At 34.8% G+C, this 11,449-nt stretch overlaps 1 protein-coding gene across 4 annotated transcripts in view; it reads left to right on the top strand.

Annotated features, from left to right (window-relative positions):
• The window catches only part of LRBA (LPS-responsive vesicle trafficking, beach and anchor containing), a 566,714-nt gene that overhangs the window by 59,297 nt on the left and 495,968 nt on the right, over window positions 1-11,449 (top strand). For all 4 annotated transcript variants that reach the window (XM_005871408.2, XM_014543868.1, XM_014543867.1 and 1 more), the window contains exons 6-11: window positions 3,355-3,476; window positions 3,565-3,691; window positions 4,404-4,523; window positions 6,977-7,123; window positions 8,990-9,187; window positions 9,369-9,502. In XM_005871408.2, coding sequence (XP_005871470.1) covers window positions 3,355-3,476; window positions 3,565-3,691; window positions 4,404-4,523; window positions 6,977-7,123; window positions 8,990-9,187; window positions 9,369-9,502 — 848 coding nt within the window. The remainder of the gene's footprint in view (window positions 1-3,354; window positions 3,477-3,564; window positions 3,692-4,403; window positions 4,524-6,976; window positions 7,124-8,989; window positions 9,188-9,368; window positions 9,503-11,449) is intronic.

The following is an 11,449-nucleotide window of genomic DNA, read 5'->3' as shown; positions in this document are numbered from 1 at the left end:
TGCACCGGGCCTGTAGTATTTATATATGTTATTTATGGAAGCTTTTTTTTTTTTTAAACCTTTTCATTATTATGGTGTTCTGCCTGTTACAAGCAAATGTTTTCTTTGAAGATATTTCAGCCTGTTCTTTTTCTGAACTTACCTTTTATTTATTTTTTACTTTGATTCTCATAATATCTTGCTTGTTAGACTTTCTGTAGCTAGGCAATACCTGCAAAAATAAAAGTGTTTTAAAAGAGTAATATTTGAATTTTTTGCACAAAATAAAACTTCTTCCTTTGGAATTTTTTATTGCTCGTATTGTTTTTGCTTTATATTTCCTTAATAAGCATTTTAGGTTTGAAGCTTTCCAGAGTAATTTGACTCTGTTGGCATTGAGCTTATCATTTGTCTTGAACATTAAAAATTATTCACTTGAGATTAACCATTTTTAATGGATGTTATAATTTTATTATTTATAATTCTCTGAGACTATCATGTGTCTATTGCACTTACATGTGTCTTGAAATTGGGGCCATTAAGCTAGAAAGGTTTTGGAACTTACAGTGAATAGATGTTTTAAATATATTTAGTGACTCATTTCTTTCCTTTAAACATAGATTTTAAAGGGAAGTTAAAATATTCATGGGTAAATTATTATTATTTTTTAATCCTACCTGAGGACATGCTTATTTATTTTAGAGATGGGATGGGTGGGGAAGAAACATCGATATGAGAGAGAAATATTTATCAGTTGCCTTCCCAATCATGCCTTGACTAGGGATTGAACCCACGGGAGAGAGAGAGAGAGAGAGAGAGAGAGAGAGAGAAACATTGTTTGGTGCCTTCTTTATTTGCTCTGGCTGGGGATCCAACCCAAAACCCAGTATGTGCCTTGACCGGGAATTGAACCCACAACCTTTCACTATACGGGATGATGTTTCAACCCACTCTGCCACATTGGCCAGGGCACGGATAAATTTTTTTTACAAAACTTTCACATCTTCTTCTATTTTTTTTGGTGAGAGAGAACATATATACACAATGAATATGAATTCTTTTATTTTTTTTTTAATCCAACATTCTCTTAAATAAGCCTCTTGAAGTCACAATAGTATTATTACATAAATTTGGCTCTATGATGTTTTCATGTTTCACGCAATATTTTATAAATTTAAAAAGAATATATATGTGTATATGACACATATAATTGTGTATGTGATAAACAAAGGCTTGTGTAATATGATTTTTTTAGCAGATTTATTGAGCTGTAATTGACATACTACACAATTCACTCATTTAAAGTGTATAATTGAATGGTGTGTGTTCACAGAGCTGTACAACCATCATTACAGTTAATTTTAGAACATTTCATCATCTCCCCAAAGAAAAACCGTATTCATCAACAGTCACTGTTCATTTCCCCCAAAGTCCCAGGCCTAGGTATCCACTACTCTACTGTCTGTCTCTATGGGTTTGTGTATTCCAGACAATTCATACAAATGGAATCATACAGTATCTTTGTGATCTGCTCTTTTTCCACTTAGCATACTGTTTTCAGGGTCTGTCCATGTTGTAACATGTAGCAGTGCTTCATTCCTTTTTGTGACTAATATTCTATTGTAAAAATATACCTTGTTTTGTTTAATCATTCATTCACTAGTGGATATTTGAGTTGGTTTCACTTTTTGGCAAGGCTGCAATGGGCCTTTGTGTACAAGGTTATGTGTGACATATGTTTTAATTCATCTTGTGTGTGTGTACCTAAGAGTGGAATTGCTGGGTCATATGGTGTATGTTGAACAATTTGAGGAATTTCCAGATTGTTTTCCACAATGGCAGTATCATTTCACAATCCCAGCAGCAATTTAGGAGGGTTCCAATTTCTTCACATGCTTGCCAACACTTATTAATGTCTGTCTTTTCTATTATAGCCATCATAGTGGGTGTGAAGTAGTGTCTCGTTGTGGTTTTGATTTTCATTTTTTTAATGGCTAATGATGTTGAGCATCTTTACAAATACCTTTACTGGCCATTTGCATATCTTCTTTGGAGACATGTCTACAGATGTTTTGTTCATTTAAAATTTTTATTTCTCTTTTATGAATTGTGAGAGTTCTTTCTATATTCTGGTACATGTTACTTATCAGATACATGATTTGCAAATGTTTTCTTTCATTATTTTGCCTTTTCACTTTAAAAAAATATTTTTATTGATTTCAGAGAGGAAGGGAGAGGGAGAGATAGAAACATCATGGGATCGAGCCTGCAACCTGGACATGTGCCCTGAGCGGGCACATTGAACTGTGATCTCCTGGTTCATAGGTCGACACTCAACGACTGAGCCACACAGGCCAGGCTCTTTTCACTTTCTTGATGGTATCCTATAAAGCACAAAAATTTTTAATTTTAAATTTAAATATGTCCAATTCATATATTTTTTCTTTTGTTGTGTTTTGGTGCAATAATTAAGAAACATTTTCCTAACCCAGTGTCATGAAGATTTACCCTAATTTTTTAATGAGAGTATTATAGTTTCAGCGTTTATATTCACATCTATGATCCTTTTCGGGTTAATTTTTATATCTGATGTAAGAAATGGTCAACTAATCCCAGCATATTTGTTTCAAAAACGATCCTTTCCTTATTGATTTGTCTTGACAGACTTGTTGAAAATCTACTGACCACGAATATAAGGTTTATTTTTGGGCTTTCTGTTCAATTCCATTGATCTGTATTTCTATCCTATACCACACAGCTTCATTACAGTAGCTTTGTGCTGTAGGTTTTGAATTTTCTGTTAATTAGTACTCTCTAGTATTCTTCTTTTTTAAGATTCTGGGTCCCGTGGCATTATTATGATCTTTTAAATAAAAATTTAAAACAAGTGGTAAAGTCATGTATATAGTGACTTCTAAAAAAAGTTTGAAAGTGTGAAAAAAATGTTACAAACAAATCCTCTTCAACTTTATATTTGTTGTTACAAAATAACATATTCCAAGCTTTCCCCTTAACTTTTAATTCCTTTTTTGCGCACCTTTCCCGATTCTATTACCTTTACATTTCAATAACAAAGTTCCACTTTGCTATCACTACCTATCTCTTTTAATTGGAATCTCTTTGATATGTTCATTGTTATTTCATAAATAAAGCAAATAAATTAGTGTGTCCAGGAGGTCACATAGGGTGTTTCTAATGTTTGATTAAATATCATTATTGTATATTTTAGAAATTATTAAAAGTCTTCTTCCAGATAAAGATTCTAGTTATTTTAATCATGACACAGAATAATAAGCATTATAAAATATCATTTTCATGATTTCACTAATAAAGTTTTTCATGTGAGTCAATAACTCAAAAAAAATTTTTTTTTAGGCAATTGCATTACCTCCTATAGCCAAATGGCCATATCAGAACGGTTTTACATTTCATACCTGGCTTAGAATGGATCCTGTAAATAACATCAATGTGGATAAGGATAAACCCTATTTATATTGGTACGTATTTCTTTTCCTTAGTGTTAATTATCTTACTTTGAAAATGAGAAGGATATTTAGAGGTAAAATGAAAACCTATTCTCTATAGTTTCAGAACCAGCAAAGGTCTTGGTTATTCTGCTCACTTTGTTGGGGGCTGTTTGATTATAACTTCCATAAAGTCGAAAGGAAAAGGCTTTCAACACTGTGTGAAATTTGATTTCAAGCCACAAAAGGTATGTGATCTTCTGAGTCATAGTTGTGTTAACAAGTTATACTGGCCTTCAAGATGCTTTGTTTGAATATTATTGTCATAATATGTGGTATATCACAACTCTGTTAATACTGCTTCAGAAAATGAAGTATAAATCACTGGACAATTATTAACCTCTCTGATTTGGATAGTAAAAAGAGTGGGTATTTAGTTATTTATAGAGTTTAAGCAAAACACAAGGTGACAGTATCAATGGCAAAAATTTTAGTATTATTACTACCAGTAGTAATATGTGTTGTCTTTAGTACTTTAAAACTTATAGATTAATAAGTGTTTTATAAAAAATGTGTATATATACATATATAGATAGTTGGGTATAAAGATAGATGGGTATATAGATAAAACAAATATGACAAAATGTTGACAATTGTGGAATCTAGGTGGCGAGAAAGAGGGTATTTATACTAAACTTTAAACTTTTGAGGGGTTTATTTGAAAATTTTCATAATAAAACATTGGAAAATAATTTCATGATTAAGTTCTTATCCTCTGAGAGCTCCCTTGATTAAATATTATAGAGGTTGAATATTGAATTTAATATAGTCATATTATTTTTTTCATTGTAATTGATCATTTAATTTGTACTAGTTATCAATGTGATTGAGTTATTAGAAGGATTATTATCTCTCTCTCTCTCTCTCTCTCTCTTTTTTTAACTGTTCTTGCTTATTCAGTGGTATATGGTAACTATAGTGCACATTTATAACCGATGGAAGAACAGTGAGCTTCGGTGTTATGTGAACGGTGAGCTAGCTTCCTATGGAGAGATAACATGGTTTGTCAACACCAGTGATGTAAGTAGTTTGAAATGTTAAGATGAAAAAAAAAATTATTTTAAAAGCATGAACTTTTCAAATAAATATATTTTACATTGAATATAAATTTTAGAATACTACAGTGGTGTGTTTTTATAGCCTTAGTTTGTCTATCATGTTTTAAAATTTTTATTTTTATTGTTGATAGTATAACAGGTATCTCCCATTTGCCCCCCTCTTTGCCCACCTCTTCCCAGCCCCTACCCTCCTTTCTCTCCTCCCCTGGCTTTCACCACACTGTTTTCTGTGACCATGGGCTATGCATATATGTTTGTTGGCTAATCTCTTTAAGAATAGAACTGTGTTAATGTGTCACATAAGGTATTACTCAGTTCTTGTTATAAAATTATTCTGTATAGGGTAGAGATAAAGATTTATAGGAAACATTGGGTATATCTTGAAAGTGTGTGTCATTGGTCCATTGTTCAAATTAAATGTGTGAGATTTACTACAGGGTTCTGATAATTTTATAAATGAGTTAGATGATGCATACTTACAAATTTTGCATATAATATGTAGCTGTTATAGGTAACTATCAAGTTATAATGTTTTCAGGATTCAAAAAAAGATCCATATGTTAGAATTAAATTTAAATATCTTCAACCCCCAGGTTATATTCTTAAAAGAAAGTTTAAGAAATACAGATCAGCCCTGTTGGCATGGCTCAGTGGTTGAGTGTCGACCTATGAACCAAGAGGTCACTGGTTCAGTTCCCAGTTAGGGCACATGCATGGGTTGCGGGCTCGATCCCCAGTGTGGGCTCGTGGGAGGCAGCTGATCAATGATTCTCTCTCATCATTGATGTTTCCATCTCCCTCTCCCTTCCTCTCTGAAATAAATAAAAATATGTCAATAAAATAAAAAAAGGAAGAAATGTAGACCAGGGAAATGAATACAAAGTGTGTATCACCCATTCACCATTAGCTCCTTTTATTTTTATATTTTCTTTAAAATTTACCTTTATTGTTGAAAGTATGTCCCCTTTCTTCCCCTGTTAAACCCCTTCACCACGCTCCCACCCAACTCCTCCTTTTATGTATATCTTATGCTATATGTATTTACATATTTATAATGCTAGTCTTAAGAGCTCAGGTTGTTCTAACAGATTAGGTTTGAATATCAACTCTTTGAATATCTGTCACTTAATGATTATATGACCTTCCTTAATCTATTAGACCTCAGTTTTCTCCACCTAAAAATGGGTATAAAATAGTATCTATCTCAGAAGATTAATGTGATTAAATGAGATACTGTTCAAAGATCCACTAGCAGACTGCTCAATAACTTTTCTCATTATTGTATTGTTTTTTAAACCTGTTTTTTCCCTCACATTAAACTTTATGAAGTGCTTCTTGCATTACAGGCATTGTAATAAATATCTTTATTTTCTAAAAGCCCCAGTGTTGCAAGATAAGTACTATTTTAATCTCCATTTAACAGATGAGACTGAAGCACAGAGAGGTTAGGTAACTTGCCAAGATCAGCAGCATGGTTTGTCTTTAGAAACCAAGTGCTAACATATTCCCTAAGGTCAATATGTGTTTTCCAGCATTCTTTCTAATAGTTTCTAGGTATACAATGATACTTTCAAAGAGATATGAACAACTTTACTTCTTGTCCTCTGTTGTACACATGGGTTTTCTTAAATGTGGTCTTTGCAACCTGGATGTTGTTAAAAGGATTTTTTTTTTTTAGAAGAAAAAAATACACCCGCCTTTCTGGATTTATGGATTTCTTTTGAGGGATTGCATCTATTCCCATGACTTTACTCATCATCTATATCTTGATGTCTGCAAAAAGCTGTCTAAAATTTTATTTAATATTAAGACTATATGTAAAATCAATATTCTATATATAAATCATCCCTCCTGTCAACAAAAACCTTGGGATTTTCTTGCATTAGAACACTAATGTGGTGGAAAGCTTTGTATTTTGTTAAAAAAGAAAATAAAACCACAACTATCCAGTGCAAAAAAAATCTGCTTTTACAGTTTTAACTTTTCACTAAACCTATAAGACCCTGTTGACAGTTGTTTCTCTGTTCACATTAGCTCACAGTAAAGGCAGATTCATTATGTCCCAAACTTAGCTCTTGATTTTCCTCCTTGTTCCAAAGCCTGCTCTTCTGTCTGGTTCTGGGGTTATCCAGTTATGAACCTTCAGAGTCCATAATGAAATCTCTGACTCGGTTTCCTACATTTACTTTGTCATCAAGTTTTGATTTTTCTAATTTCATAAATGTGTCTTATCTGCTTTTCTGTGAGATATTTCTTGATCACTACAACAGATGGGAAAGAATGAAGTGTAATGGCTAAATGAATTATTTTAATCTATTCGTATTATAGTTTAGAATGAACATTTGTACCAATTTAGGTTGTTATTTCTGGAGAAGGTAATTTTTTCCTAATACAATTTTCTGTGTTCTTTCACAGACTTTTGACAAATGTTTCCTGGGCTCGTCAGAAACAGCAGATGCTAATAGAGTATTCTGTGGTCAGATGACTGCAGTGTACCTTTTTAGTGAAGCTCTTAATGCAGCTCAGATCTTTGCTATTTATCAGTTGGGCCTGGGATACAAGGTACTTTACTTGCTGTTCACTGCTTAACCAGTGTTAGTTGAGCTTGATTCAAAGGTGGGTGACGCATGGGGCAACTTACTTTGGCTTACAGACTGTGTATGTCAAAGTAATCATGGGCACCACAGGGAAGTCACAGGAGTCCAAAGGGTACTTTAATTTTTTGAGGGAAATACAGTATACTTGTCACATGTGGGGCAGTAGCTCAAGTTTCAACTTTAGATCATGCTGCATTTCTTGTAATGATATTAATCTTTGCACAGCTAAGTTTCCAGTAGTTACTGAGATAGAAAGCAATGTGGGACCTCTGGCTCCTAACTGCTCACCTGCCTGCCGGCCTGAATCCCCTAACTGTACTTCCTTGCTGGCCTGATCCCCCTAACTGCTCTCCCCTGCGGGCCTGATTGCCCCTAACCGTCTCTGCCGCGGCCCTGCCACCATGGCTTTGTCCGGAAGGTCGTCCGGAAGATGTCCGGTCTAATTAGCATATTACCCTCTCATTAGTATAGATAGCCAAGAAGTTGAAGTAACCTAATTGTCCATGAACAAATGAGTAAAGAAAATGTGGTATTACATACAATGGAATATTAATTAGCTTTAAAAAGAAGGAACTCTGTCACATAGAGTAACATGGTGAATCTTAAGATCATTATGCCAGTCACAAAAAGACAAACACTCTATATGATTCCACTTAAACAAGTTACATAAAGTAATGAAACTCATAGAATTAGAAAGTAGAATGGTGGTTGCCAGGGAATGGAGGAGATGGAAATGAACTGGGTATTGAATTTCAGTTTGGCAAGATTTAACAGGTCTAGAGATTTGTTGTATAATGTGCATATAGTTAATACTACCATACTATCCTATTTAATAAAAGGGCAATATGCAAATTAACCATCACTCCATCACAAAGATGGCAGTGCCCATAGCCACAAGATGGTGGCGCCCAGTCCTCCCAGCCCCGCCGGAGTCCCCCAGTCCCGGTGGGGCGGCCGCTGAGAGTGGGCAGCGTGAGTGGCCTGGCGGAATGCTTGCTTCATTGCCGTGGCAACGAGGCAAGCGTTCCACCACGGCCGCGGAGGGCCTTTGGGCAGGGGGCACGGAGTGGCTGGGTGGGGGAGTAATGCATTGTTGCCCTGCAGATGGGCCTCTGGGCTGTGGAGTGGCCAGGTCCCGCAGAGAGCTACTGGCACACAGATTCGTGCACAGGGCTACTAGTCTATATAATAAAAGCCTAACAACCGTTATGATGGAACAACCAGAACGATCAATCACTATGATGCTCAATGCAGGAGCTGCTCCCTGGTGGTTAGTGCACTCCCACAGGGGGAGCGCTGCTCAGCCAGAAGCCGGGCTCACAGCTGGTGAGCGCAGCAGCAGTGAGGGAGTGCAGCTCTCTCTCGTCTCTGCAGCATTGCTAAGGAGTAGTGAGCCAAGCGGTAAGGAGCAGCAAGCAGGTGGATGGTAAGGAGCAAGGGGTCCTGGACTGCGAGAGGTTGCAGGCCAGGCTGAAGCCCCCCCACCCACCAGTGCATGAATTTCTTGCATCGGGCCTCTAGTAGACTTAGAAAATTTATCATCTTAAATATTTTGTGCTTTTTACCAAAGATTTTAAATAATGACACAATAAAGACAAAATACTCTGTGTATATACTGTTTCACAGTTTTTTAAAATATAAGATTTTTCCATTATATTTTTAACATGAATTCAGTCCACTTCAGAATTAAATGTGCAAGCTCATCCTAGTTGATAGTGTTAGGAAAATGATCAGTGGTGTGTCTCCTTAAATTTTTATATCTGTGGTGCTTTGTATCTGGATTTTCTTTTTGTGGCATTCTATCTTAACTGTTCTACTTTTTTAATTTTAGGGTACATTTAAATTCAAAACAGAAAGTGATCTGTTCCTTGCTGAGCATCACAAACTTTTATTGTATGATGGCAAACTCTCTAGTGCCATTGCATTCACATACAATCCACGTGCTACAGATGCCCAGCTTTGCCTGGAATCATCCCCTAAGGACAACCCTTCAATTTTTGTTCATTCACCACATGCACTCATGCTCCAGGTACTAGCTAGAATCTTTTAAGAATATTTTTAATGGTAACTTTTGATGTTTTATTGATGTGTCTTTGGTAGCTTCTATTAAATACATGCAATGTAACATTCTGTTGTCCCTGTTATGCTTTATTTTTAATTGTTTTGGAAACGAAATCATTGGAATGTTTATGGTTCTTCTATTTTATAAGGATGTGAAGGCAGTTTTAACACATTCCATCCAAAGTGCTATGCATTCAATTGGAGGGATACAAGTGCTATTTCCGCTTTTTGCACAGTTGGATTATAGGCAGTACTTATCTGAGGAGGTTGACTTGACTATATGGTGAGTGCCTTTGTTATTTTCATTAATTTGTTGTGAGTTATTGTCATTATCGTCCAGTTGCACAGTAATTTTTCTGCCTTTTAAATTTGTTGTATGGTTAAAAAAAGAATATAATTCAAACAAACTTGTGAACTATAAATGTTATTACAAATTTATATCAATAATAATAGTATTGATTTAAATTATTCCTTATCAGTAGGAAATATAGAAGCTCTAAAATATATATATATTTTTTGCCCGGCTGGCATAGCTTAGTGGTTGAGGGTCGACCTATGAACCAGGAAGTCACAGTTCGATTTTCGGTCAGGGCACATGCCTGGGTTGCAGTCTGGATCCCCAGTGTGGGGCATGCAGGAGACAGCCAATCAATTATTCTCTCTCTCATCATTGATGTTTTTCTCTCTCTCCCCCTTCCTCTCTGAAATCAATAAAAATATATTAAAAAAATAAAAAGTTGTTTTTTAATAAAGTTAGAAATAATGGATTTATCAGAAATAAATTAATTTTTGTATAATCTAATTAAAAATTTTTAAATTGTTATTTGGCAATGACTTATGGGAATTTAGCTTTTCATATTTATTGATTGCATGTAATTAAAATCTAAAATTTTGATGTTATACAATAGGTGCTTTAATCTTTTTTATTAGATTGTTTGTTTGGTACATTTTGTCTCCTGTATTGTAGTGTTTGAGTCTAAAAAGGCAGAGACTTATTAATTCTAGGACAAGTTATAAAGCTTTGAAGAGGATGCCTAAATGAATTTTTCATGATTCTGTAGTCTAGTGAAACTATTTACAGTAAAGTAATTGCATTTAATTTATTATTTAAGTAATTTAGAGGAGTTTCCCATTGTCCCTTTTGAAAATCTTTCTCTGATTTTTGCTTTTATATATAACTTGAAGTCTACTACCACTGTATATATTTAATAATGTAATAATTTTTTCCAGAGTATATTTAGGAAACAAAATGACCTTTTCTTTTTATTTATTTATTTAATATATTTTATTGATTTCTTACAGACAGGAAGGGAGAGAGATAGAGAGTTAGAAACATCGATGAGAGAGAACCATCGATCAGCTGCTTCCTGCACATCCCCCACGGGGGGTGTGCCCGCAACCCAGGTACATGCCCCTGACCGGAATCGAACCCAGGACCTTTCAGTCCGCAGGCCGATGCTCTATCCACTGAGCCAAACCGGTTTCGGCATGACTTTTTCTTTTTAAATAGGAATGAAGTATCAAATCTAGTATTTGTTGATTTTTAGAAAGTGAAATGATTCTTGACATATTACTACTTCATAATTTTTTTTTTTTACATCCTGGTCTAAAATCTTTGTTATAAAGCTTAGTTATTATTTTTTTTATTGGTTATCTTTTTCTCTTCTGCATCTTTATTGGAATTGCTGATAGTTAAAAGCAATTTTGTGGAGGAGGCTGATTGCCAGTCATGTTTTCTCTTTTTTTGTGGGAAAGTCTCAGAGCCTTTGGAAAAAAGGCAACAGCTGACCTTATTTCATTCCATTTCAGATATCTCTAAAAGTTGTCAGGATGGAAGCATGGCTATTCAATTTTAAAAGTCTTTTCAACTGCTTGTTGAATTCTGATTTTCCTGTTGGGATAATGAACACAATTCTTAGTGTTTGAGGATTTCAGTTTGTCTTCAACTTTAATGTTTTTTATTTTTTTAAATTGATTTTTAAAGAGAGAGAGGCAGGGGGAGAGAGACAGGAAGGAGAAAGAGGATGGAGAGAGATCAATTTGTTATCCCACCATTTATGCATCCATTGGTTATTTTTGTATGTGCTGGGACGATGCTCGAACCGACTGAGCTACCTGGCCAGGCTCAACTTTACTTTCTTATATTCTCTTTTCTGAACCCTGTGCTCTATTCAAAGTAGGCCAGTCTGGAATCCTAACACTTTTTTTAAAAAATAAATCTTTATTGTTC

Source organism: Myotis brandtii, unplaced genomic scaffold (assembly GCF_000412655.1).
Source record: "Myotis brandtii unplaced genomic scaffold, ASM41265v1 scaffold34, whole genome shotgun sequence".
Classification (NCBI taxonomy): Eukaryota; Metazoa; Chordata; class Mammalia; order Chiroptera; family Vespertilionidae; genus Myotis; species Myotis brandtii.
The sequence above is the reverse complement of the archived record's forward strand: the minus strand, read 5'-3'. Positions and strand labels throughout refer to the sequence as shown.